The sequence below is a fragment of the Somniosus microcephalus genome, chromosome 24 (genome assembly GCF_052327205.1).
Source record: "Somniosus microcephalus isolate GS21.2 chromosome 24, FLI_Smic_1.0, whole genome shotgun sequence".
NCBI lineage: Eukaryota > Metazoa > Chordata > Chondrichthyes > Squaliformes > Somniosidae > Somniosus > Somniosus microcephalus.
Genome location: NC_141010.1, coordinates 49,124,778 through 49,147,470, shown reverse-complemented (window position 1 = coordinate 49,147,470; position 22,693 = coordinate 49,124,778). Strand labels below are relative to the sequence as shown.

Here is a 22,693-nt window from a genome sequence, read left to right as displayed (position 1 = left end):
AAATCTAGGCACTATATAAATGCAAGTTTGTTCTTTTTTGTGACCAGGTTGGAAAGCCTCCCAAAAGGGATTAATGAAGCTGTAACGATTCTCCCCTGCAATCCAAATGTTTACTTACCTGGCCAGTATCCTATCATCAGACACAGCTCTAGTGTTTCATCAACTGTGGAAGGTCTGCCCAGCTTTTGGCAGTGTGACAAATTGTGTATGGAAAGAGCAGGGACTGACGATTAAGACCAAGCTCCAAGTACACAAATGGATATCTAAACGTTGGAGACATCCCTGCCCTCAAGTTAATATTTAAATTAAGTCCCCGCCCAATTCCAACACTGATGATTCCTGTCCAAGAAATCGCAGGTGATGCAAACTGCGCAGGGATCTAGTGTAAGATTTCTATCCACTTTTCTGAAGGAGATGTAAGGATATCAGCAAATAGTGATGTTATTTGCCTGTTCGATTATGATGCCTACCAGCATGATTGCATGTATTGATTGCTTGTGCCTGACCAGCAGAGGTCATGTGACCAAGACAAGCAAGGCAGTCTAGTTTAGTTTCAGTTTCGTTCTAGATGCATCACTAGCATAATGGTGTCTCCTGAATGCTGTATAAAGAGTTGAACAGACTTTAGATTAAAACTCATTCTCTTTCATAAATGTCTCATCATTGAACCCACAAAGAAATCAATACAGGGATCGGCCAACTTGCAAGCACAAAGGGATGAATGAGGGATTCAGCAATAGATGGGCTGAGGTAGGGTAGAGGTGGGTGAAGTTACGGAGGTGGAAGTAGGTGGTCTATGTGATGGGAGGATACGGGGTCAGAAGCTCAGCTCGGGGTCAAAGAGGACGGCGTGTCAGTCTGCTTCAGCCTGAGGTAGTGGCTGAGGGCGGGGCATGGAGTCATGCTGAGAATACGGTGTTTGTGGTGAGGGTCCAAGACAATGGCTTCGCTCTTCTCAATGGTTAACTGGAGAAAATGATGGTTCAATCAACACTGCGTGTCGGGCCAGCAGTCTGACCGCACGGGGAAGTGCAGGGGTCGAGAGAGGTGGTGAAGATGTACAATCCAGTTGTCCTTGGGCTTCTCTCCCCTCTCCTAAAACCACTCCCAAACTGGACATTGAGGAAGAATGTTACAGCAGCAAGGATGGCCTTTCCTACGCTATTTTCTCCATTCATGTCAAGAAGCACTTGCCTTCTGCTCTGCACCTTCTCCACCTTCCACAGTGGAAACCCGGTACTCACCATATAAAGAAAGAACTTGCACTTCTAGAGCCCCTTTCACTGCCTCAAGGTGTCCCAAAGCACTTTATAGCCCTTGAAGTGTAATTTAGGCAAACGTGGCAGCTAATGTGCGCACAGCAAGGTCCCACAAACAGCAATGCTCATCTGTTTTAATAATGTAGGTTAAGGGACAACTCCTTTGCTCATTCGAATTAGTGTCAGGAGATCTTTTGAGGGCTAAATTCGGTTGATTTGCGCCTCCCGTTAGCTAACTGGGCGCAAATCAACTAGCGCTTGGGTGCGGTGCCGCTAATGCCTCCTGTGAAATTCAGCGGGCGGTTAGCGGCGGCGGCGCCGTACGACGTTGCACCGTTGGCGATGACATCATCGCCGTGCGCAGCGCCCTGCTCGCACCCCGTCTGTAATATTGGGTGGCGCTCTGCGACTTAACGCCGGACGCTCTGTCCGCCGGGGTCGGGGGGCCTACCTGCGGCCGGGGCGGCGCTAGTCAAAGGGGAGGTGGCGGGCGGCCATTTTTGTTGCTGGCCGCCTGCCAACACCTGCCCCCGCTGCTGTCCCCGGCCCCCGTGAAGCCCCCCCGCAGGGTGCCGGCTGCTCTCCGTGAGCCCGGCACTAAAATTAGTACCCCGGCGAAGGTAGCGCCCCCAATTTTTACCCCTTTATGTCCACCTAAGAGGGCAGATGGGTCCTTGGTTTAATGTCTCATCCAAAAGACGGCACCTGAAACAGTGCAGCACTTCCTCAGTACAGTACTGAAGTCTCAGTCTCTGGGGTGGGACTTGAACCCACAACCTTCTGACTCAGAGAGTGCTACCCACTGAGCCACGGCTGACACCTACATGCCAACCTACTCTCTCCTCAAACCCTCCGTGGCACAGCCCCAAGTTAAGGGTAGGGTTCCAGTGTGGAGGAGTTTTAGACAAGACGCAACACATGGAGTGCGGTCTGTTTAAGATACTAAAGGTTTAGCTCACTGCCTGAAGCATCTGTTGCATGAAAGGTAGTTGAAATAACTTGACACCCAGTCTGATTTTATCAGGTGAGAAGAGTTAATTGTCTGCTGGAGGTAGAAGCTGACTGCGGAGAAAGACGGTGGAGGTTTGCAGCTGTGAGCCAACTTCAAAGGGAATGAACACCTGGTCCTGTTTGAGCCGGCTGGACAGTAAGACGATCAGCATATTAACAAACGTCAAGAGGAAATCTAGAGGGCAGGTAGAGGGCTCAAGAGTTTGATTGGTAGTGTCTATCATAGGAGGCATAACCTTAAAATTAGAGCTAGGTCGTTCAGAGGTGGTCAGGAAGCACTTCTTCACACAAAGGGTAGTGGAAATCTGGAAAAACCTCCCCCAAAATGCTGTTGAGGCTTGGGGTCAATTGAAAATTTCAAGACCAAGATTGATATTTGTTCGGCAACCGTTTTAAGGGCTAGGGAACCAAGGTGGGCAGATGGAGTTAAGATGCAGATCAGCCATAATCTAATTGAATGGCAGAACAGGTTCGAGGGGCTGAATGGCATACTCCTGTTCCTATGTCTTGCTTGGGGGAGGCAGTCGGAGAAGCTGGGAGAGATGTTGCTGTTGGATGGGGAGAAGGTGATTGGACATACTGGTATTGATCTCGACTGCAACTGTAGGTTTGTGGCATAAGGTCACAAGAGTGAATGAAATACATCAGCCGCCTGTTATACAATCCATTAGCAGAAAGACATGAAGCAAGTATTTATTTCCAGTTTAAATCCCTCCCTCCAATGTTTCCTATATTCCCACCTCTTCCCATTAGGAATCCAGCAGCCTCGATCATCAATAGACCAATCTCGCCGCTAACGGTCACTGTGATGAGGCTCTTTCGGACTCTCGCTGATTTTTCCTTTGATCCTGTGAGGAGACGCCTGGTCTCAGCGACGCAGTGTGGGGCGGGGGGGCGGTGCGAGAATCACCAGAATGGGGGCAGGGGACCATCCCCTCCCACCCAGCACAACAGGTCAGGACAGCCCTGTATGTCAGCTGTACATGGCCACAAAGCAGAGATCATTACATTGTACAGCGCTGCCCAGGGTCTGCCAATGTTTCCGCTAAGATGCGCGGCCGAGCTGTCGCTTGCAAGTCCCGCGCGCAGGCCACTCACCGGCTTTTCCATTGTAGGCACCGTGCAGGCCCAAAAATTTGAATGGGCCGCGCCATTGGGGGGAGGCAGGCCGCGCAGGAGGCAGCGCAGCTCACGGGGGATGCTGGTGTCTGCCATCATGCGGTTGGCTGTCAGACTATCATTTGGCAAGAGGCAGGACTGTGACGGCACTGACTTGAGCGGCGAAACACTCGGGGTCATTCATTACAAACTTGAAGCAGGGATTTGCGCAAGGACGAACTGCTGAACTGTGGCTGGGCAGCACAGGAGCCCAGCAGCACAGGCAAAGGTAGATCTTCCCTCGATGCTGCAGGCATCTGCTGACCACTGTCCAGGGAAAGTTAGCAGTACAGTCAGACCACTTTCAAACGTCTGGTACAACTGTTTGTCGAGTCTCAACCCGTCCATTGTTAACGTCGGCACAAGTCCTCGTGATTCATGGGGAACAGTAAAATCATCGGGGAAAAATAAATAATTGAGGGCTAATTGATTCCGAGATTGTGATATTGATTTGGTTGGCACTCTAGTTGCACCGGGATTCCTGTGAACTGCAACGTTGAGGGGAGGATGTTGAAGATTTTTTTTCAATGCATTTTACTCAATTCCCCACCCACTCCCCTGCTCCGACCACCACCATCCCCCACCCCCCAGTCTCTCGTCATTCATGTGCAGTGGTGCCTGATCTCGGGGTGCATCACTGCACAGCTCAGATCAAGACCCAGGCAGGGCGGGAGGATGGGTGGGGAAAGGGGTATATCCTTCTATTCCTTTCTCCCTCATGTACTTACTTAGCTTTTCCTTAAAGGCATCTATGCTGTTCTCCTCAACTACTCCATGGAGTAGCGAGTTCCACAGTCTCACCACGCTCTGAGTAAAGACGTTCCTCCTGAACTCCCTATTGGATATATTGGTGACTTTATGACCTCTAGTTCTGGTCTCCCCCCACAAGTGGAAACGTCTCTCCACATCTACCCCATCAAACCCTTTCATAATCTTAAAGAACTCCATTAGGACACCTTTCGGCCTTCTCTCTCCTAGAGGAAAGTGCCCTGCTCCCAGCGTCACTAATTTGCCCACTGTTGTGCGGCCTTACCCTGCTTGACCTGGTTCAGGACGAATTCCAGCTCAGCCAGGTGGTGGATGCTGATCAGGTTACCCTCGGACCTCATGCAGCTCTTCTGTGCTTCCTGCCAGCTCCTCCTCTCGGTGTTCAGCCGGTAGCAGTTGCACTGAAACGGCAGCCAGCCCATGTCACACTTGGTCTTACGGTTGACCCAGATATCTAACAGGGAAATAAATAGTTAGCTCCTCAACTAGAAAGAGGTGCTCATTGGTTCTTGTATTTTAACTCTTGTACATAAAGCGCACCTGATAACCCCAAGTGATTTGGCAGGATGCAGTCATGTGATGTGAAATAAAAGAAAAAGACTTGCATTTATATAGCGCCTTTCACCACCTTAGGACGTCCCAAAGCACTTTACAGTCAATTAAGCAGTTTTTGATATGTAGTCGCTGTTGTAACGTTGGCAATGCGGCAGCCAATATAGGCATAGCAAGGTCCCACAAACAGCAATGAGATAATGAGCAGATAATCTGTTTTAGTGATGTTGGTTGAGGGATGAATATTGGCCAGGACACCGGGGAGAGCTCCTCTGCTCTTCTTCGAAAAGTGCCATGGGATCTTTTACATCCACCTGAGAGAGCAGACAGGCCCTTCCGACAGTGCAGCACTCCCTCAGCACTGCACTGGAATTGTCAGCCTAGAGGCTTGACTCCACAACCATCTGACTCAGAGGTCGAGAGTACAACCACTGAGCCATGGCTGACAGAATGAATTAGCTCTTGGATCTGTCCTCTCTTCACTGAACAAAGTTATAATGTGACATCAGAAGTCAACAATGATTACCACTCTCAAGGGCTGCACGAGTGACCTTTGATCTCTTTAGTCACAGTGACGCGCTATTCATTTTTGAACGAACCGTTCTGTTAACCCCTTCTCATTTTATTTCCCCTTCCACTACTGAACAGATCGCCTCTTGCTGGAGTACATGGGTGCTTGCATCTCTCTGGTACCTTGCCCAAGTTGCCATCTTCACGTGGTGTCATAGCACCCCAGTTCCTGACCCGACTGAGATGACTGGTGTTGGCACCAAAGCCACAAGCTGCAATGACCACCAACCCATTAGGGAGCTCTCAACCCCTTTTAACCCCCAGAGCACTGCAAACAGTTGGCCACAAACCAAAGTATCTCAGACACCATATGGAGAGCCTGGAAGTGAATGATGGAGACTACATTTAATTAGAGAGAGCAAGAGTACAATGAAGACGACAACTCAATCTTCTACATTCCCTCTGGAACGCACCCCAGGTGTTGCCAGATCCAATACAAATTCAGTATGGGTCCTATGTTATTTGCTGCTGAATCTGCTCCATCATGGTCCCTATTCCTATCTCACCTTCTAATGTAATGAGAGAAAGTTCTGTATAAATACTCCCTGGTCCCCAAGATATTCAAGTAAAACTCTAGACTATTCATCCTCTCCACCGTGTAGTGCTGATTTGGGAGGCCAAGTGCACAACTCTTTAAGTACAAAAAGCAATCAAATGAGGCTAATGGAATGTTGACCTTTATCTCACAAGGGTTGGAATACAAAGTGGTGGAAGTTCTGCTTCTTTGTTTCTGATCTATTGTGGGGTGCTGTGGCCTTAACTGTTGTGCCTGATAACTGAATTGTATGAGACTCTCGGCTCTGTGCGGTTTGAGGTTCCCAGTGCAGTACTGAAGGAGCACTGCACTGTCAGAGGTGCTCTTTCTGATGAGACATTAAGTCGAGGCCTCTCAGGTGGGCGTTAAAGATCCCACAGAACTATTAGAGGACGAGCAGGGGAGTTCTCCCTGGTCAATATTTATCACTGAAACAGATGATCTGGTCATTATCACATTGCTGTTTGTGGGAGCTTGCTGTGCGCAAATTGGCTGCTGCGTTTCCAACATTGCAACCGTGACTACACTTCAAAAAGTACTTTGTTGGCTATATAGCGCTTTGGGACATCCTGAGGTTGTGAAAGGCGCTATATAAATGTTAACCAGACTATGGAAATTGAACAGTACAGAAGAAGCAAAGAAATCACAGTAAAAGGACTTGGTTGCCCTAAACCAGTTTTCAACTTTGTTGAAGCAAGTTTTCCAAGTAAGTATGGAATACAAATGCATTATAGCAATTGTAACTAAATATCTAGATTTTGGTTAACTTTGTAGCAAATATCCTAGTTGCAGCAAAACAGATCCCTTTACACTACTGGAACTGAGTTGTTATCCTTGTGGTCAGAATGTTAATTGCATACATTATGAACTGTTTATTTTAGTTTTGGTGATGCTATGGAGTATAAAATAAGATGGCATTAGTGTAAGCCCTTGATCTGATGTGATTACTGCTGCAATCTCAAAACTCCAATGAGTAGCTATGCCATAGGGTTCCACATTCAATCCACTGCACTGAGATTAAGTTGGTCATCAAGATATGATTGAGTTGCATGTAGCACTGTACTCCAGCAAGGGATAAATGTTAGTGATGGAGGGGGTGGAGAAAGTAAGAAATGAGGGGGACACTAGTCCAGACTGGAGTAACTGGATTCTAGTTTGGGGGGGGGGGGGGTGCCTCATTGTATACAGTGGGTTAATTTAATGGAAGATTCTGAAGTTCATTCCCAGGGGCACAGCCTACTAGTTTTAAATGCAGAATCTGTTGGAGTGATGCATTTTCTTCTGTTTCTGTACAACATGCATCCATCTTTCAAAATGGATGATCAGCCATGATCTCATTGAATGGCGGAGTAGGCTCGAGGGGCCGAATGGCCTACTCCTGCTCCTATCTTCTATGTTAAATCTTTCTTTTCTTTCTGGTCCCGCCTTCACATGCCCAGATATCGAAGTAGATTTGTAGTGTGCCCAGGGAAAGGGACACAATATTTTGGCTTACTGCTTGTATCACATGCCCTCACGTAAGTGCACAATATTTCAGAAGGTGGCACAATAACACACCTGGTTGTGGTTAAGGCTTTAACTGTCACACAGACTTATTAAAGAGTAAAAGAAGAAGTGAACAGTAGCAATGACGTTCTGACGATTTTACAGTCTTTATTTAGTTTAACTGTCTCCAGTAAGAAGTAAACAAAATAGTTTTAACAGCTGTGCTTAACTAGAATGGAAATAATATTCTTTGTTTTCCCTCTATCCACAGAAGTGCTTTGACTGATTATCTCTCTCTGAAGGCTTCAAATGGAGCCTTCAATTGGAACCATAAGGGCCGAGAGAAATCTTCCACCAAATGTTTGGGACCAAGCAAATTTAAATAACCGTTAACTTCAAAAGGCCGCCAATCAAATATATATTCCAACCAATCCCACTTGAACGGAATGTCTTATCCCCTCCATTAGACACTTGGTTCAGACAAACTGCAACTGGAATATCAAAGTAAAGCCAGGCATGTTTGTCTGTGAGCGATGCTGATTTTTAACTCCTTTTCCACCCTGTCTGAAAGCAAGAAACCACAATGTTGTACATTTGACAAGAGTGTTTACATTTCACCACAGTGGCAACTTTAGCTCCAGAAGCTTGTGGGGTGGAAGGGGTTAACTAGTCCTTCAAAAAGCAAAATACTGCGGATGGTGGACTGGACATCTGTAATAGAAACAGAAAATGCTGGAAATACTCAGCAGGTCAGGCAGCTTCTGTGGAGAGAGGAACAGAGTTAACGTTTCAGGTCGTTACTATTTCTTGCTCTGCGCACACAGAAAACACAGCAAGTATGTGATGCCGGATTCACTACCGAGGAGGTGAACCGCGCGGAGATTGAAGAAATCGCAGCGGTTAGCATCTCGATGAGTTAATAACTGAGGTGGAATCCGGGTCCGTTTCCCTAACTTTTGGGGGGGAAATTAACAGCCCAGTGTCAAGAACTGGGATTTCATCCAAACTGAAAGGGTTAAAAAGTGGAGCAAGCTTACTCCCGGAAACCCAGCTTGTGGGAGAGGTTGGTTCGGGAGGAGGGCAATGTCCCCTTTGGGCTGCGCGGCTCTCGGGACCTCCTGCACAACTGGCGAGCTGACTTTCCAATGGTTTGGAGGCCCATTCACACTCATGCAGTAATACACTGTGCCAGAATTTGAATCCATCTACTGGTTTAATCTAGTGGAATCCATGCTTAGGAAAAATGAGCAGTCTGGGCTATAATTTGTTAATGGCAATTGTTTATTTTTCTAGTCCCTTTATCCCCCTGCATGCCATAATTCCCTGCCCCGGCGCCCCCTTGCCATCATCACTGGTTCCTGGCTGTGTCTCGTTCCACAGGTTTCCACCAGTAACTGGTCTAGTGGTTAATCCCAAGTAAATGTTGGCGGAGGGATAAGGGAATCATAGTCAAAATGATCTCATGCTAATCTGCTATCCACACAGTTTCCAGCAGGGGGGTTACTGAATAGAAAGAGGCCATTCAGCTCCTTGGGCCTGTTCTGCCATTCAGTTAGATCATGGCTGATCTGTATCTGAACTCCATTTACCCGCCTTTGCGCCATATCCCTTGATACCCTTACCCAACAAATATCTTCCCAATCTCTGTCTTGAAAATTTCAATTGACCCAACATTCACGGCCTCTTGGGGAGTGAGTTCCAGATTTCCACTGCCTTTTGTGTGAAAAATGGTGTCTTATTTACACTTCTGAATGGCCTAGCTCTACTTTTAAGATTGGGCCTCCTTGTTCGAGAACATGGATAATTCTTCTCCCAAACCTCCACCAACTGAGGTAATCTGACCCAGCGCAGAGCAGGGATCGATCCTGGGACCTTCCAGTCTGATGGGCTCAGTATCACGGTGAGCAATGCACTTACTCAGTATCACACTGGAGCAGCAAATGCCATTTCCTTCGTACAACTCCCTGCCAAGGGTCCTGCAATCCCTCTCCCAGCTCAACACTCCTCCAGCGAGCTGGGTCTCTTCAGGACACCCTATTTATAGTCACAGCGCTGCCAAAATATCATCTGGTTTCAGTCAAACCAAACATAGTCCCACAGTCTACCGCAAACCTCCAGCGCTAAAGCACAGCCAGTAAAGGGACAGATACAATCCCATAATCTACCCGCAAGTTTAGCTGCCATTCATTACACATTATACATTTGGGAGTTTCTTAGCAGCTATACTACTCGAAGGGGAGATTTGTTCTATTGAATCAACCTACCATCCTTGAATGTTACAGAGAGATACTTGTATCTCGACACTCAGCACTAGTCCTCACCTGGGCCTGGGCTTGATGATTTAACACTGCGGGTTGTTATGATTTCTTTCTTTCCCTGTTCTCTTTCATTATAAACTGCTCAACGACAGACAACTTTTCACCACTGGATTGTTGGATTCTCATTGGCTGCCTTTCACAGGAGATCACTGTAATTATCCAAGATGGGGTTGGTTGCTTTGACAGAGGGACCACTGATTTCTGTGGAGTAATGAGGTCGACGGGCCCAATGCCCTCCGCCATCTGTACTTACTGCTCAACTTATTTTGCATTTCTGCATTATCCATTTTTCTCTCCCATTTCCCATCCGGCCCTCTAACCCCTGGCTCCACTCGGCCCCTCTATAAACCCTGGCCCCTCCATAACCCCAACCCCTCTATTACCCCCGAACCCCTCTATTGCCCCCAGCCCCTCTGATCCACGACCCTTCTATAACACCTTGGCCCCTCCATAACCCCCAACCCCTCTATTACCCCCAACCCCTCTATTGCCCCCGAACCCCTCTATTACCCCCGAACCCCTCTATTACCCCCCCAGTCTCTCGATAATCTCAAGATTTTGGAACTAAATGCAGAGATTTTGCCCTTTATTGACACTTACGTCTCAGTATTGCTACTGCGACCCTGTCAGGAATTAATAGGTCAAAGTGTGGGTGGGTTTGCTCTGCTGAAACATCCATCACTGGAAGGAGACGTTTATTTCTCAGAATGCGGCAGGTACGGTGTGGTAATTTAGGGAGCCGGTACACGTGTTTAAATTCCTACCTGTGGTCACAGGGTCCGTGGACTTTGGCTTCTTCTTGCAGACATATGGCCGGGCAATGCCACAGTCTTTGTTCTGCCATCTTCCGGAAGATTCTGTCCGGATAACTCCGCAGTTTTCCTCTAATGAGTTTGCTGGCTGGTCTACAACAGGGAAGAAAGGAAGAAGTCAGGAAGTTTTATTAAGCCTGGGCCTAGACTAGGCCAAGAGCAGGCCTCATGTTGGCTTGTGTTATGGCCATGTGCAGAGCTCCCTCTCTCCAATACCCTGTCCACACTGGCCAGTAACGCCACAGATATAATGATTCATACCTAGTGACAGTCTGTGACTTAATAGCAAATCGCAGCTACGAGGGCAGTAAGGGCACAGTCAGCCTTAGCAGCACCTGGCTAGGAAGGGGGATAAAATCAGCCAGAGTTTGTGCTGCTACCCAGTGACTCCTGTTGGAAAGTGAGCATTGCTTGGACATCAAGCGATCAGGCTCTTCCCCCATGGCTTCAAACTAAAATGAATAAAACAAAAGATGGCATCAGTTATCGTACCCTATGATTGTATAGTGTGACCACGATTATGAGAGACAGAGAAAGCGACAGACAGAGAAAGAGAGAGACAGAGAGAGATAGAATGAGAAAGCGAGAGAGAAAGAAAGCGAAAGCAAGGGACAGGCAAACTGTCAGGGAGAGACAGAGAATCGCTTTAGGGAGAGCTGTTTAGGCACACATTTGATTTGTTTAGGTGTAACATTGATCCCTATTTCCATGGCCAAGCAGCAAGTCATGTCTGAAAACAGATGCTGCGACAGTATGGTAAAAGCTGTATGGAATCCCCTGCTTCCCTCCAACAATCCAAGATGTGCAACTTACTGTCTGGTCTTATGTGAAGAATGGTTACTGGGGCACAATACTGGTGGATACAGACATCCTTGGAACCGTCTAAAGCGCACCATGATTAAAAGGATAGTTAACAAAAGGGCGAGACCGCTTGGAGGTGAATGGGGCTATCTTATACTGGAGAGCGAAGAAGTGGAGGAAGTTTTTTATTATTTGTTTATGTGATGTGGGCATCGCTAGCAAGGCCAGCATTTATTGCCCATCCCTAATTGCCCTTGAGAAGGTGGTGATGAGATGCCTTCTTTAACCGCTGCAGTCCATGTGGTGAAAGTACTCCCACCACAGTGCTGTTAGGTAGGGAATTCCAGGATTTTGACCCAGCGACGATGAAGGATTGGCGATATATTTCCAAGTCAGGATGGTGTGTGACTTGGAGGGGAACTTGGAGGTGGTGGTGTTCCCATGCACCTGCTGCTCTTGTCCTTCTAGGTGGAAGAGGTCGCGGGTTTGGGAGGAGCTGCCGAAGAAGCCTTGGCGAGTTGCTGCAGTGCATCTTGTAGATGGTACACACTGCAGCCACGGTACACCGGTGGTGGAGGGAGTGAATGTTTAAGATGGTGGATGGGGTGCCGAGCAAGCGGGCTGCTTTGTCCTGGATGGTGGCGAATTTCTTGAGTATTGTTGGAGCTGCACTCATCCAGGCAAGTGGAGAGTATTCCATCACACTCCTTACTTGTGCCTTGTAGATGGTGGAAAGGCTTTGGGGAGTCAGGAGGTGAGACACTCACCGTAGAATAGCTAGCCTCCGACCTGCTCTTGTTGCCACAGTATTTATGTGGCTGGTCCAGTTAAGTTTCTGGTCAATGGTGACCCCCAGGATGTTAATGGTAGGGGATTCGGCGATGGTAAATATTTTGTTACAGAGGAAGGTGAAAGTGGAGCTGTCAGAGTACCCGGGGATGATGTAGGGCAGCCTCTACTGGAGAATGGCCCCAGTTTAAGAAGGGGGAAAATGGATAAAGGGATCAGCCTGCAAGTTATAGAATCATAAAATCATAGAATGGTTACAGCATGGAAGGCGGCCATTCGGCCCGTCGAGCCCGTGCCGGCTCTCTGCAAGAGCACTTCAGCTAGTCCCACTCCCCTGCCCTGTAAAAGCTTCTATAGGTATGTAAAAAGGAAAAGATTAGCAAAAGTAAATGTGGGTCCCTTACAGGCTGAGGCAGGAGAAATTATAATGGGGAATAAAGGAATAAAGGAAATGGCAGAGAAATTAAACAAATATTTTGTGTCTATCTTCATGGAAGAAGACGCAAAAAACTTCCTGGAAATAGTGGAGAACCAAGGGTCTAGTGAGAATGAGGAACTGAATGAAATTAGTATTAGTAAAAAAATAGTACTGGAGAAATTAATGGGACTGAAAGCCGATAAATCCCTTGGACCTGATGGCCTACATCCTAGGGTTTTGAAAGAGGTGGCTATAGACAAAGTGGATGCATTGGTTATCATTTTCCAAAATTCCATAGATTCTGGAACGGTTCCTGCAGTTTGGAAGGTAGCAAATGTAACCCCACTATTTAAGAAAGGAGGGAGAGAGAAAACGGGGAACTACAGACCAGTTAGCCTGACATCAGTTCAATACTAATCAATACTAGAATCTATTATTAAGGACGTGGTAACAGGGCACTTAGAAAATAATAATAGGATTGGGCAGAGTCAACACGGATTTATTAAAAGGAAATCGTGTTTGACGAATCTGTAGAGTTTTTTGAGGTTGTAACTATCAGAATAGATAAGGGGGAACCAGTGGATGTGGTGTATTTGGATTGTCAGAAGGCATTCGATAAGGTGCCACACAAGAGGTTATTAAACAAAATTAGGGCTCCTGGGATTGGGGGTAATATACTCGCATGGATTGAGGATTGGTTAACGGACAGAAAACAGAGAGTAAGAATAAACGGGTCATTTTCGGGTTGGCAGGCAGTAACTAGTGGGGTACCGCATTGATCAGTGCTTGGGCCTCAACTATTAACAATCTACATCAATGATTTGGATGAAAAAGAAAGACTTGCATTTATATAGCGCCTTTCATGACCAATGGACGTCTCAAAGCGCTTTACAGCCAATGAAGTACTTTTTGGAGTGTAGTCACTGTTGTAATGTGGGAAATGAGGGGACCAAATGTAATATATCCAAGTTTGCTGGTGATACAAAGCTGGGTGGGAATGTAAGTTGTGACGAGGATGCGAAGAGGCTTCAAGGAGATATAAACAAGCTAAGTGAGTGGGTAAGAACATGGCAAATGTAATATCATTTGGAGAAATGTGAAGTTATCCACTTTGGTAGGAAAAATAGAAAAGCAGAGTATTTTTTAAATGGTGAGAGATTGGGAAATGTTGGTGTTCAGAGGGACCTGGGTGTCCTTGTACACGAATCACTGAAAGTTAACATGCAGGTACAGCAAGCAATTAGGAATGCAAATGTTATGTTGGCCTTTATTACAAGAGGATTTGAGTATAAGAGTAAAGACGTCTTACTGCAATTATATAGGGCCCTGGTGAGACCACACCTGGTGTACTGTGTACAGTTTTGGTCTCCTTACCTAAGGAAGGATATACTTGCCATAGAGGGAGTGCAATGAATGTTCACCAGACTGGTTCCTGGGATGGGGGGATTGTCCTATGAGGAGAGATTGAGTAGACTAGGCCTATATTCCCCAGAGTTTAGAAGAATGAGAGGTGATCTCATTGAAACATACAAAATTCTTACAGGGTTTGACAGGGTAGATACAGGGAGGATGTTGCCCCTGGCTGGGGAGTCTAGAACCAGCGGTCACAGTCTCAGAATAAGGGTTCGGCCATTTAGGACTGAGATGAGGAGAAATGTCTTCACTCAGAGGGTGGTGAATCTTTGGAATTCTCTACCCTGGTGGGCTGTGGAGGCTCAGTTATTGAGTATATTCAAGACAGAGATCGATAGATTTTTGAATATTAAGGGAATCAAGGGATATGGGGATAGTGCAGGAAAATGGAGATGAGGTAGAAGATCAGCCATGATCTTATTGAATGGCGGAGCAGGCTTGAGGGGTTGAATGACCTACTCCTGTTCCTATTTCCTATGCTCTTTCCCGTAGCCCTGTAAAAAAAATTCTTTCAGGTACTTATCCAACTCCCTTTTGAAAGTCATGATTAAATCTGCCTCCACCACCGTTTCAGGCAGTGCATTCCAGATCCCAACCACTCGCTGCGTAAAAAAGTTTTTCCTCATGTCACCTTTGGTTCTTCTGCCAATCACCTTAAATCTGTGTCCTCTGGTTCTCGACCCTTCTACCAATGGGAACAGTTTCTCTCTATCTACTCTGTCTAGACCCCTCATGATTTTGAACACCTCTATCAAATCTCCTCTCAACCTTCTCTGCTCCAAGGAGAACAACCCCAGCTTCTCCAGTCTATCCACGTAACTGAAGTCCCTCATCCCTGGAATCATTCTTGTAAATCTTTTCTGCACCCTCTCTGAGGCCTTCACATCCTTCCTAAAGTGCGGTGCCCAGAATTGGACACAATACTCCAGTTGAGGCCAAACCAGTGTTTTATACAGTTTCATCATAATTTTCACGCTTTTGTACTCTATACCTCTATTCATGAAGCCCAGAATCCCTTAAGCTTTTTTAACTGCTTTCTCAACCTGCCCTGCCACCTTCAACGATTTGTGCACACATACCCCAGGTCTCTCTGTTCATGCAACCCCTTTAGGATTGCACCCTTTAGTTTATGTTTCCTCTCTTCATTCTTTCTACCAAAACCTATCACTTAGCATTTTTCTGCGTTAAATTTCATCTGCCACATGCCCATCCATTCCATCAGCCTGTCTATGTTCTCTTGAAGTCTATCACTATCCTCCTCACTGTTCACTATACTTCCAAGTTTTGTGTTATCTGCAAATTTTGAAATTGTGCCCTGTACACACACATCCAAGTCATTAATATATATCAAAAAAAGCAGTGGTCATAGTACCGACCCCTGGGGAACATCACTGTATACCTTCCTCCAGTCCAAAAAACAACTGTTCACCACTACTCTCTGTTTCCTATCACTTAGCCAATTTTGTATCCATGCTGCCACTGTCCCTTTTATTCCATGGGCTTCAACTTTGCTGGCAAGCCTATTACGTGGCACTTTGTCAAACGCTTTTTGGAAATCCATGTACACTACGTCAACTGCATTACCCTCATCAACCCTCTCTGTTACCTCATCAAAAAACTCGATCAAGTTAGTTGAACACTATTTGCCTTTAACAAATCCGTACTGGCTTTCCTTAATTAATCCACACCTGTCCAAGTGACTGATAATTTTGTCCCTGATTATTGTTTCTAAAAGCTTCCCCACTACCAACGTTAAACTGGCTGGCCTGTAGTTGCTGGGTTTATCTTTACACCCTTTTTTTGAACAAGGGTGTAACATTTGCAATTCTCCAGTCCTCTGGCACCACCCCCTGTATCTAAGGAGGATTGGAAGATTATGGTCAGTACCACCGCGATTTCTTCCTTCACTTCCCTCAGCGTCCTAGGATGCATCCCATCTGGTCCTGGTGACTTATCTACTTTAAATAAAGCCAGCCTTTCTAGTACCTCCTCTTTATCAATTTTTATCCCATCCAGTATCTCCTCTACCTCCTCCTTTACTATGTCTATGGCAGCATCTTCTTCCTTGGTGAAGACAGATGCAAAGTACTCATTTAGCACCTCAGCCATGCCCTCTGCCTCCATGTCTAGGTCTCCTTTTTGGTTCCTAATCGGCCCCACCCCTCCTCTTACTACCCGTTTACTATTTATATGCCTATAGAAGACTTTTGGATTACCTTTTATGTTGGCTGCCATTCTATTCTCATACCCTCTCTGTGCCCCTCTTATTTTCTTTTTTACTTCTCCTCTGAACTTTCTATATTTAGCCTGATTCTCAGATGTATTCTTGACCTGACATCTGTCATCCGCGCTCTTTTTCTGCTTCATCTCACTCTCTGTCTCTTTCGTCATCCAGGGAGCTCTGACTTTAGTTGCCTTACCTTTCCCTCTAGTGGGAATGTACCTCGACTGTACCCAAACTATTTCTTCTTTAAAGGCAGCCCATTGTTCCATTACAGTTTTGTCTGCCAATCTTTGATTCCAGTTTACCCGGGCCAGATCCGTTTTCATCCAACTGAAATTGGCCTTCCTCCAATTAAGTATTTTTACTTTAGATTGCTCCCTGTCCTTTTCCATAGCTAATCTAAACCTTATGATACTATGATCACTGTTCCCTAAATGTTCCCCTACTGACACTTGCTCCACTTGACCTACCTCATTCCCCAGAACCAGATCCAGCAATGCCTCCTCCCTCGTTGGGCCAGAAACGTACTGCTCAAGAACGTTCTCCTGAACACACTTCAGTAATTCTTCCCCCTCTCTGCCCTTTATACTATTACTATCCCAGTCTGTATTAGGATAGTTGAAGTCCCCCATTATCACTACTCTATAGTTCTTGCATCTCTCTGTAATTTCTCTGCAAATTTGTTCCTCTATATCCTTCCCACTATTTGGTGGTCTATAGAATACACAGAGTAGTGTAATGGCATCTCTATTATTTCTTAACTCTAGCCATATAGATTCTGTCCTTGACCCCTCCAGGACATCCTCCCTCTGCAGCACTGTAATATTCTCCTTAACTAATACTGCCACCCACCTCCTTTCTTTCCTTCTCTATCTTTCCTGAACACCTTATAACCAGGAATATTTAATATCCAATCCTGCTCTTTTTTGAGCCAGGTCTCCATTATTGCCATGACATCATATTCCCATATGGCTATTTGTAACTGCAGCTCACCAACCTTGTTTACTATGCTTTGTGCGTTCACATACATACACTGTAAACCTATCTTAGACCATCCTGTGTTCTCTCTTAGTCTGACCCCACCTAATACCTTACTATTTCTTACTTTAGTGCTATCCATCTCTCCCAATCCTTTGTGCCCTTTGTTTCTCCTTTCTAATGCTACATCCTGGTGCCCATCCCCCTGCTAACTTAGTTTAGGCCCGCCCCAACAGCACTAGCAAACCTCCCTGCGAGGATATTGGTACCGGCTCTGTTGAGGTGCAACCCATCCGGCCTGTACAGGTCCTACCTTCCCCAGAAACGGTCCCAATGCCCCAGGAATCTGAAGCCCACCCTCCTGCAGCATCTCTCCAGCCACGCATTCATCTGCTCTATCCTATTTCTATACTCACTCACGCATGGCACTGGGAGTAATCCAAAGATTACTGCCTTTGAAGTCCTGCTTTTTAATCTCATTCCTAGCTCCCTGAAATCTGCCTGCAGGACCTCATCCCTCTTACTACCTATGTCGTTGGTACTGATATGGACCACAACCTCTGGCTGTTCACCCTCAGAATGTTCTGCAGCCGCTCGGTGACATCGCTAACCCTGGCACCAGGGAGGCAACATATGATCCTGGAGTCATGTCTGCGGCCGCAGAAATGTCTGTCTGCTCTCCTAACTATCGAATCCCCTACCACTATTGCTTTTCCTATTTTCCTCCCGCCCCCCCTGCCCCCCCCCCCCCTGTACAGCTGAGCCACCCGTGGTGCCGTGGACTTGATTCTGGCTGCACTCCCCAGAGGAACCATCGTCCTCACAAGTACTCAGAACAGAATACTGGTTGGAGAGTGAGATGCACTCAGGGGACTCCTGCACTACCTGCTAGTTTGCCTTACCTCAATTATGGGTAAGCTTCCAGAGTCCATAATACGGGATAAATTTAGTTTCTCAGAAATAATCAGCAGCGCGTTCATAATTGACTTATTTGAGGAAATCATATTATATAGATATAGGGAATGCAATGGATGTTGTATATATGGATTTTCAGAAGGAATTTGCTAAGGTGCCACATAAGAGACTTGTTACAAAAATGAAGACAAATGGCATGAAAGGGAATATAGATGCATGGATATAGAATGTATGTTTCTTGGATTGGCAGTGTTAGAATAAAATTTTGCTGGGAAAGACACAAACAACAAATTCGCTGACTGGGACTAATTGAATCACTGCACAATGAGACATGCCACATTTACGCATGGCTGGAACAAAGTTCATCTTGTGTCCTGTTATCACAGTCCCAAGGACTAACAAGGTTCACTGGTATCCTATTATTGAACTAATCACATTCCGCCGGTGACGCGGACGGAACAAGACGAAACGAAGACCCTTCGCAATTACTGAGGACAACAAGGTTCACTGGTATCCTATTATCGAACTAATCACATTCCGCCGGTGACGCGGACGGAACAAGACGGAACAAAGACCTTTCGCAATCACTGAAGAGGCAGAATTGGCAACACGAGTGTGTAAACTCCTGACTGGAGGAAAATAACGATATGCACTAATAAACGAATTGATTGGATGAATGTAAATGATCTAAAACCAGCTTCTTGGAATTGTATATAAGCTCGGCACGTACTACAATTGAGGAGAAGGTGCTCTCGCAGACCGCGTGGTTGCAGACTCTCCTCCCAGAGCTCTGTCATTTAATAAAGTTGTCTCTCTTACTCAAAGTCTAGTTTCCGAGGAATCATTTTTCCTACAACAAATTGGCACTGCGAGCAGGATGCCACGGAGCTGAACAGTCGTTCGAATCAGTGACCAGGGTGAGTAGTAAGATTTTTGACCGCCCATAAATCAGAGACACTTGACAAGGCGACTGAACGGCGAAGCGGCACCAAAACGAATCTGGAACACAGACTGAGTGGGTAAGAGACACTACTTGATTTGTATTTGTGTATTTGTATTTGTGTATTTGTATTTTTGTAATAGTAACTAAGAAAAACCTCGGACCAGGAGGACACTTGTCTCAGACACCTAGCCTCAGGCCGATTGTTAAGAGGGCAAATGCCCCACGCGAAGGCCAGGACCATGAAGTAGGTGCCGAGACTCGAGACTCCAAGGTGTTCTAAAGTCGTGATACTAGTCGAGTATGGTTAACATTTTTCTGCATTATATCATGTTGCTAAGTGAACTAGGAGATTATTAGTGTCGGTGTTGTAGGACCCTGATCAGGTAAACAGACACCGGGGAGGGGTAGAAACTCCGTCCAACAAGCAAGCGTTACACGTCCGGGCAGTTTTGAGAGAAAGACAAACCCGGACCTCTGAGAACGCTGGCATAGAGTGCGACAAGAAGCTCGGGTATTCTCGGAAGGAAAGAATAGGGGGGCTCTCTAAGGAACAGATCTCCAGACACGAAGGAACGATCGGTGAAGCAGCGGCGATGTCAGGTGAGGAAGTTAAGAGGGGACCTTCGGGCTCCCTCACATATTCTTATATGACAAACCGACAGTCGTTAATTAAGAAGATGCAGAAAGACGGGTGGGATGTGTCACAGACTTTAGAACTCCAGAGAAGCTGGTTGACTAAACAGACAAAGGATAAAACCAAGAAGGCAGGAGTGTTATTAGTACACCAACTAGCAGGACTCATTGAACAAGTAAACATAATAAAGAAAGTTGCACAAGACAAAGTACAGATGGTTACGGAACTAGAGACAAAGGCGAAATGTCAAGCAAAGATTATAAAGGAATTAGAGTGTAAGGTATACGAGGGGGGGCGAATGGGGACTTGTCCAGACACCACCTCCCTTCCCCCATATTACAGTGCAGAACCAACAGCCCCTGCAGGCGAGGGGGACGTTGAAATAGTCGAGATGGCTCCTGTGAGTCGAGGCGGGACATTGGCTAATCCCACCGCCAGTACCCAATAAAGGCGGAGGCCAGGAAGGCAGTCGTGGACATAGTGAAGGGGCTAGTAGAAAGGGGTATCCTGAGGGAAACCACGAGCACTACTAATTCCCCCACATGGCCAGTAGAGAAACCTGATGGGAGCTATAGGTTGACTATAGACTATACGGCCCTCAACAGGATCACTCCTAAATTACACCCCATCGTTGCCAGCCCCTCAACAATTTTGAATGGGCTATCCCCTGAACAGAAGATATTCACCGTTTTAGACATAGCTAACGGATTCTTGGGCACTCCCATTAGATCCGGAATCACAAGAGAAATTTGCATTCACAGTAGGGGATAAACAATATACGTGGACCCGATTGCCACAGGGATTCCATAATAGCCCAGCTATTTTTCACCGCGTCATGAGTGATATCCTAAAACAGATAGAAGTACCTAAAGGAAGCACTATTTTGAAGTACGTCGACGACATACTAATAGCCTCGGAAACGAAGGCAGACCATCTGGCAACCCTATATTTAGTACTAAGGGCCCTAGAGACAGCTGGCCTCAAGGTAAGCCCTAAAAAAGCACAGATAGGAAAAACTCAGGTCCTATACCTGGGACATCTAATCTCCCAAGGACTTAAAGAAATGCCACAGGACAGGAAACACGCTGTCCAGGGCATGCCGAGACCCGTAATAGTACGCGGAGTCAGGAAGGTACTGGGGCTCTTTAATTACAGTCGAAATTTTATCCCGGGGTTCGCTAAATTAGCAGAACCTATACAAAGATTAGTGAAAGGGGGTAAACCCACGTTGGAACCGATAGATTGGGGACCGGAACAAAAGGAAGCTTATACTCAACTAAAGTCTGAGCTAGTATCAGCCCCAGGGCTAGGACTGCCAGATAGAGTAAGGACTTCCACATACATTGCAACAATGAAGAAGGGTTTTACACAGCAGTAGTTACACAGGATCATGGGGATAAAAGAAGGCCCGTCGCCTACTATTCCACAGCGGAGGGACCGGTAGTCACAGGGCTCTCCCGGTGCACAGCTGCATTGGATTGTGCGGCTTGGGCAGTAAAGGTTAGTGAGCCGATAGTAATGACAGGAAACATTATATTGCACACTAAACACACTCTGGTAGAGATGCTGAATACCGGGAAATTAAGATCCGTCTCGAACATGAGACGTGCCAAGTGGGAGGCCGTCCTCCTCCCTCCGAGTAAAGCAGTAACCATTGTTAGAGACACAGGGGAGAACCCGGCAGAAGGAATACTGGGAACTGGGGAGCCCCACAACTGTGGGGACGTAGATATGAACCTGGAAGAAGATAGGATAAAAGACACCCCTTTAGCGACAGCGGAAGAGACGTTGTACGTAGATGGTTCACGCAAGTATATAGATGGGCTGCCCCGAACAGGGTGGGCGGTGGTTAATGGCGAATTAAAAACCGTCTCGTTCCAAACTGACAGTACTTTGCTAGCTTACGCAATTCCATTAAATATTCAGCATTGCTTTCATCCTTCAGCTGCCTTCTGCTGTAATATTTAAATCGTTCCGCTAGCATCAGCGGCGTGGGGTTTAGATGATTTTTCAGGACAGTAACAATCTCCTCGAACGTCTTATCTGCCGGTTCATCTGGTGATAAAAGGTGTTTCAATTGCCCGTATGTCTTCGCACCCATTAAGTTTAATAATGTTAGTGCTTTCTCTTCATCTGGGATTTTATTTGCTTTACAATAATTTTGTATGCGTTCTACATACATGGCCCAATCTTCGATGTCGCTATCAAAGGTATTAATGTTCCCATGTTTAGGCATCGTTGCAATTTAATTTAATTTTTATCCAAGATGGCAGCTTCCCGCTCTTGTCTTCGTCCTCCGCCTACAAAATGGTGGTTTTCCCGCGCTTGGCGGTCTTCACCCGTCCCCCGACGCTGTCTCCGCTTCACCGCAGCTCTCGCGCCTTCAGTTGCCCCAGACGCTGCGCCTTTTAGCCCGAATGCGGCCCGGCCCTTATCACCAGCCGCGATCGATGTCCCCGCGCTGCGCCTTTCGGCCCGGCCCTTATCTCCGGTCGCGATCGATCTCACCGCCCTTATTCCTCCATCTTCCCTCCCCGTCTGTACAGCCAACGCGGCCGACTTTCTGGTCGCGTCGCTGCCCGGCTTACCCACCACCGAGGTAGAAAGAAGATAGCTGACAGCCGCTGATGGAGGCTTCGAGTTCAGGATGTCTTCTGCACTCTGGTTTCTCGACGTCTGCCGCGCGACGTGTCTTCCAGCAGGGTGATGAGGGTGGAAGCCTCTCTTCGACGTCCGTTCTGTGGACGAAGCCGCCGTGGATATAAACTGCCGCAGGGTAAGAATCGGACTCGTCGCCACTGTTAAGTCTGTGTGTTCTAGTTGTAATTACTAACACAGACTACAAGATTAAAGTTCAACAGGTCTTTACTGGTTGGAGGTCAGGACTATACTAAATACAATATTACTACACAGTGCTTATATACCGGTGGTCACCACCGGTATTACGTATACAGCAGCCAGAGAAAGTAGTACATCTCTTAAGGTGGAACAGGCTTAAGTTCTCTTAAGGTGGAACAGGTTACATACACCACAAATACCAATTCAAATGGACTCTGATCAAGGTACCCACTTTACCGGGAGTGTCATAAAAACGGTATGCCAATTAATGG

General features: G+C 46.6%; 1 protein-coding gene across 1 annotated transcript in view; it reads right to left on the bottom strand.

Annotated features, from left to right (window-relative positions):
* The window catches only part of mrc2 (mannose receptor, C-type 2), a 401,368-nt gene that overhangs the window by 251,028 nt on the left and 127,647 nt on the right, over positions 1–22,693 (bottom strand). The window contains exons 6-7 of the mRNA XM_085966616.1: positions 10,421–10,561; positions 4,462–4,650 (exon numbers count right to left, since the gene is read on the bottom strand). Coding sequence (XP_085822742.1) covers positions 4,462–4,650; positions 10,421–10,561 — 330 coding nt within the window. The remainder of the gene's footprint in view (positions 1–4,461; positions 4,651–10,420; positions 10,562–22,693) is intronic.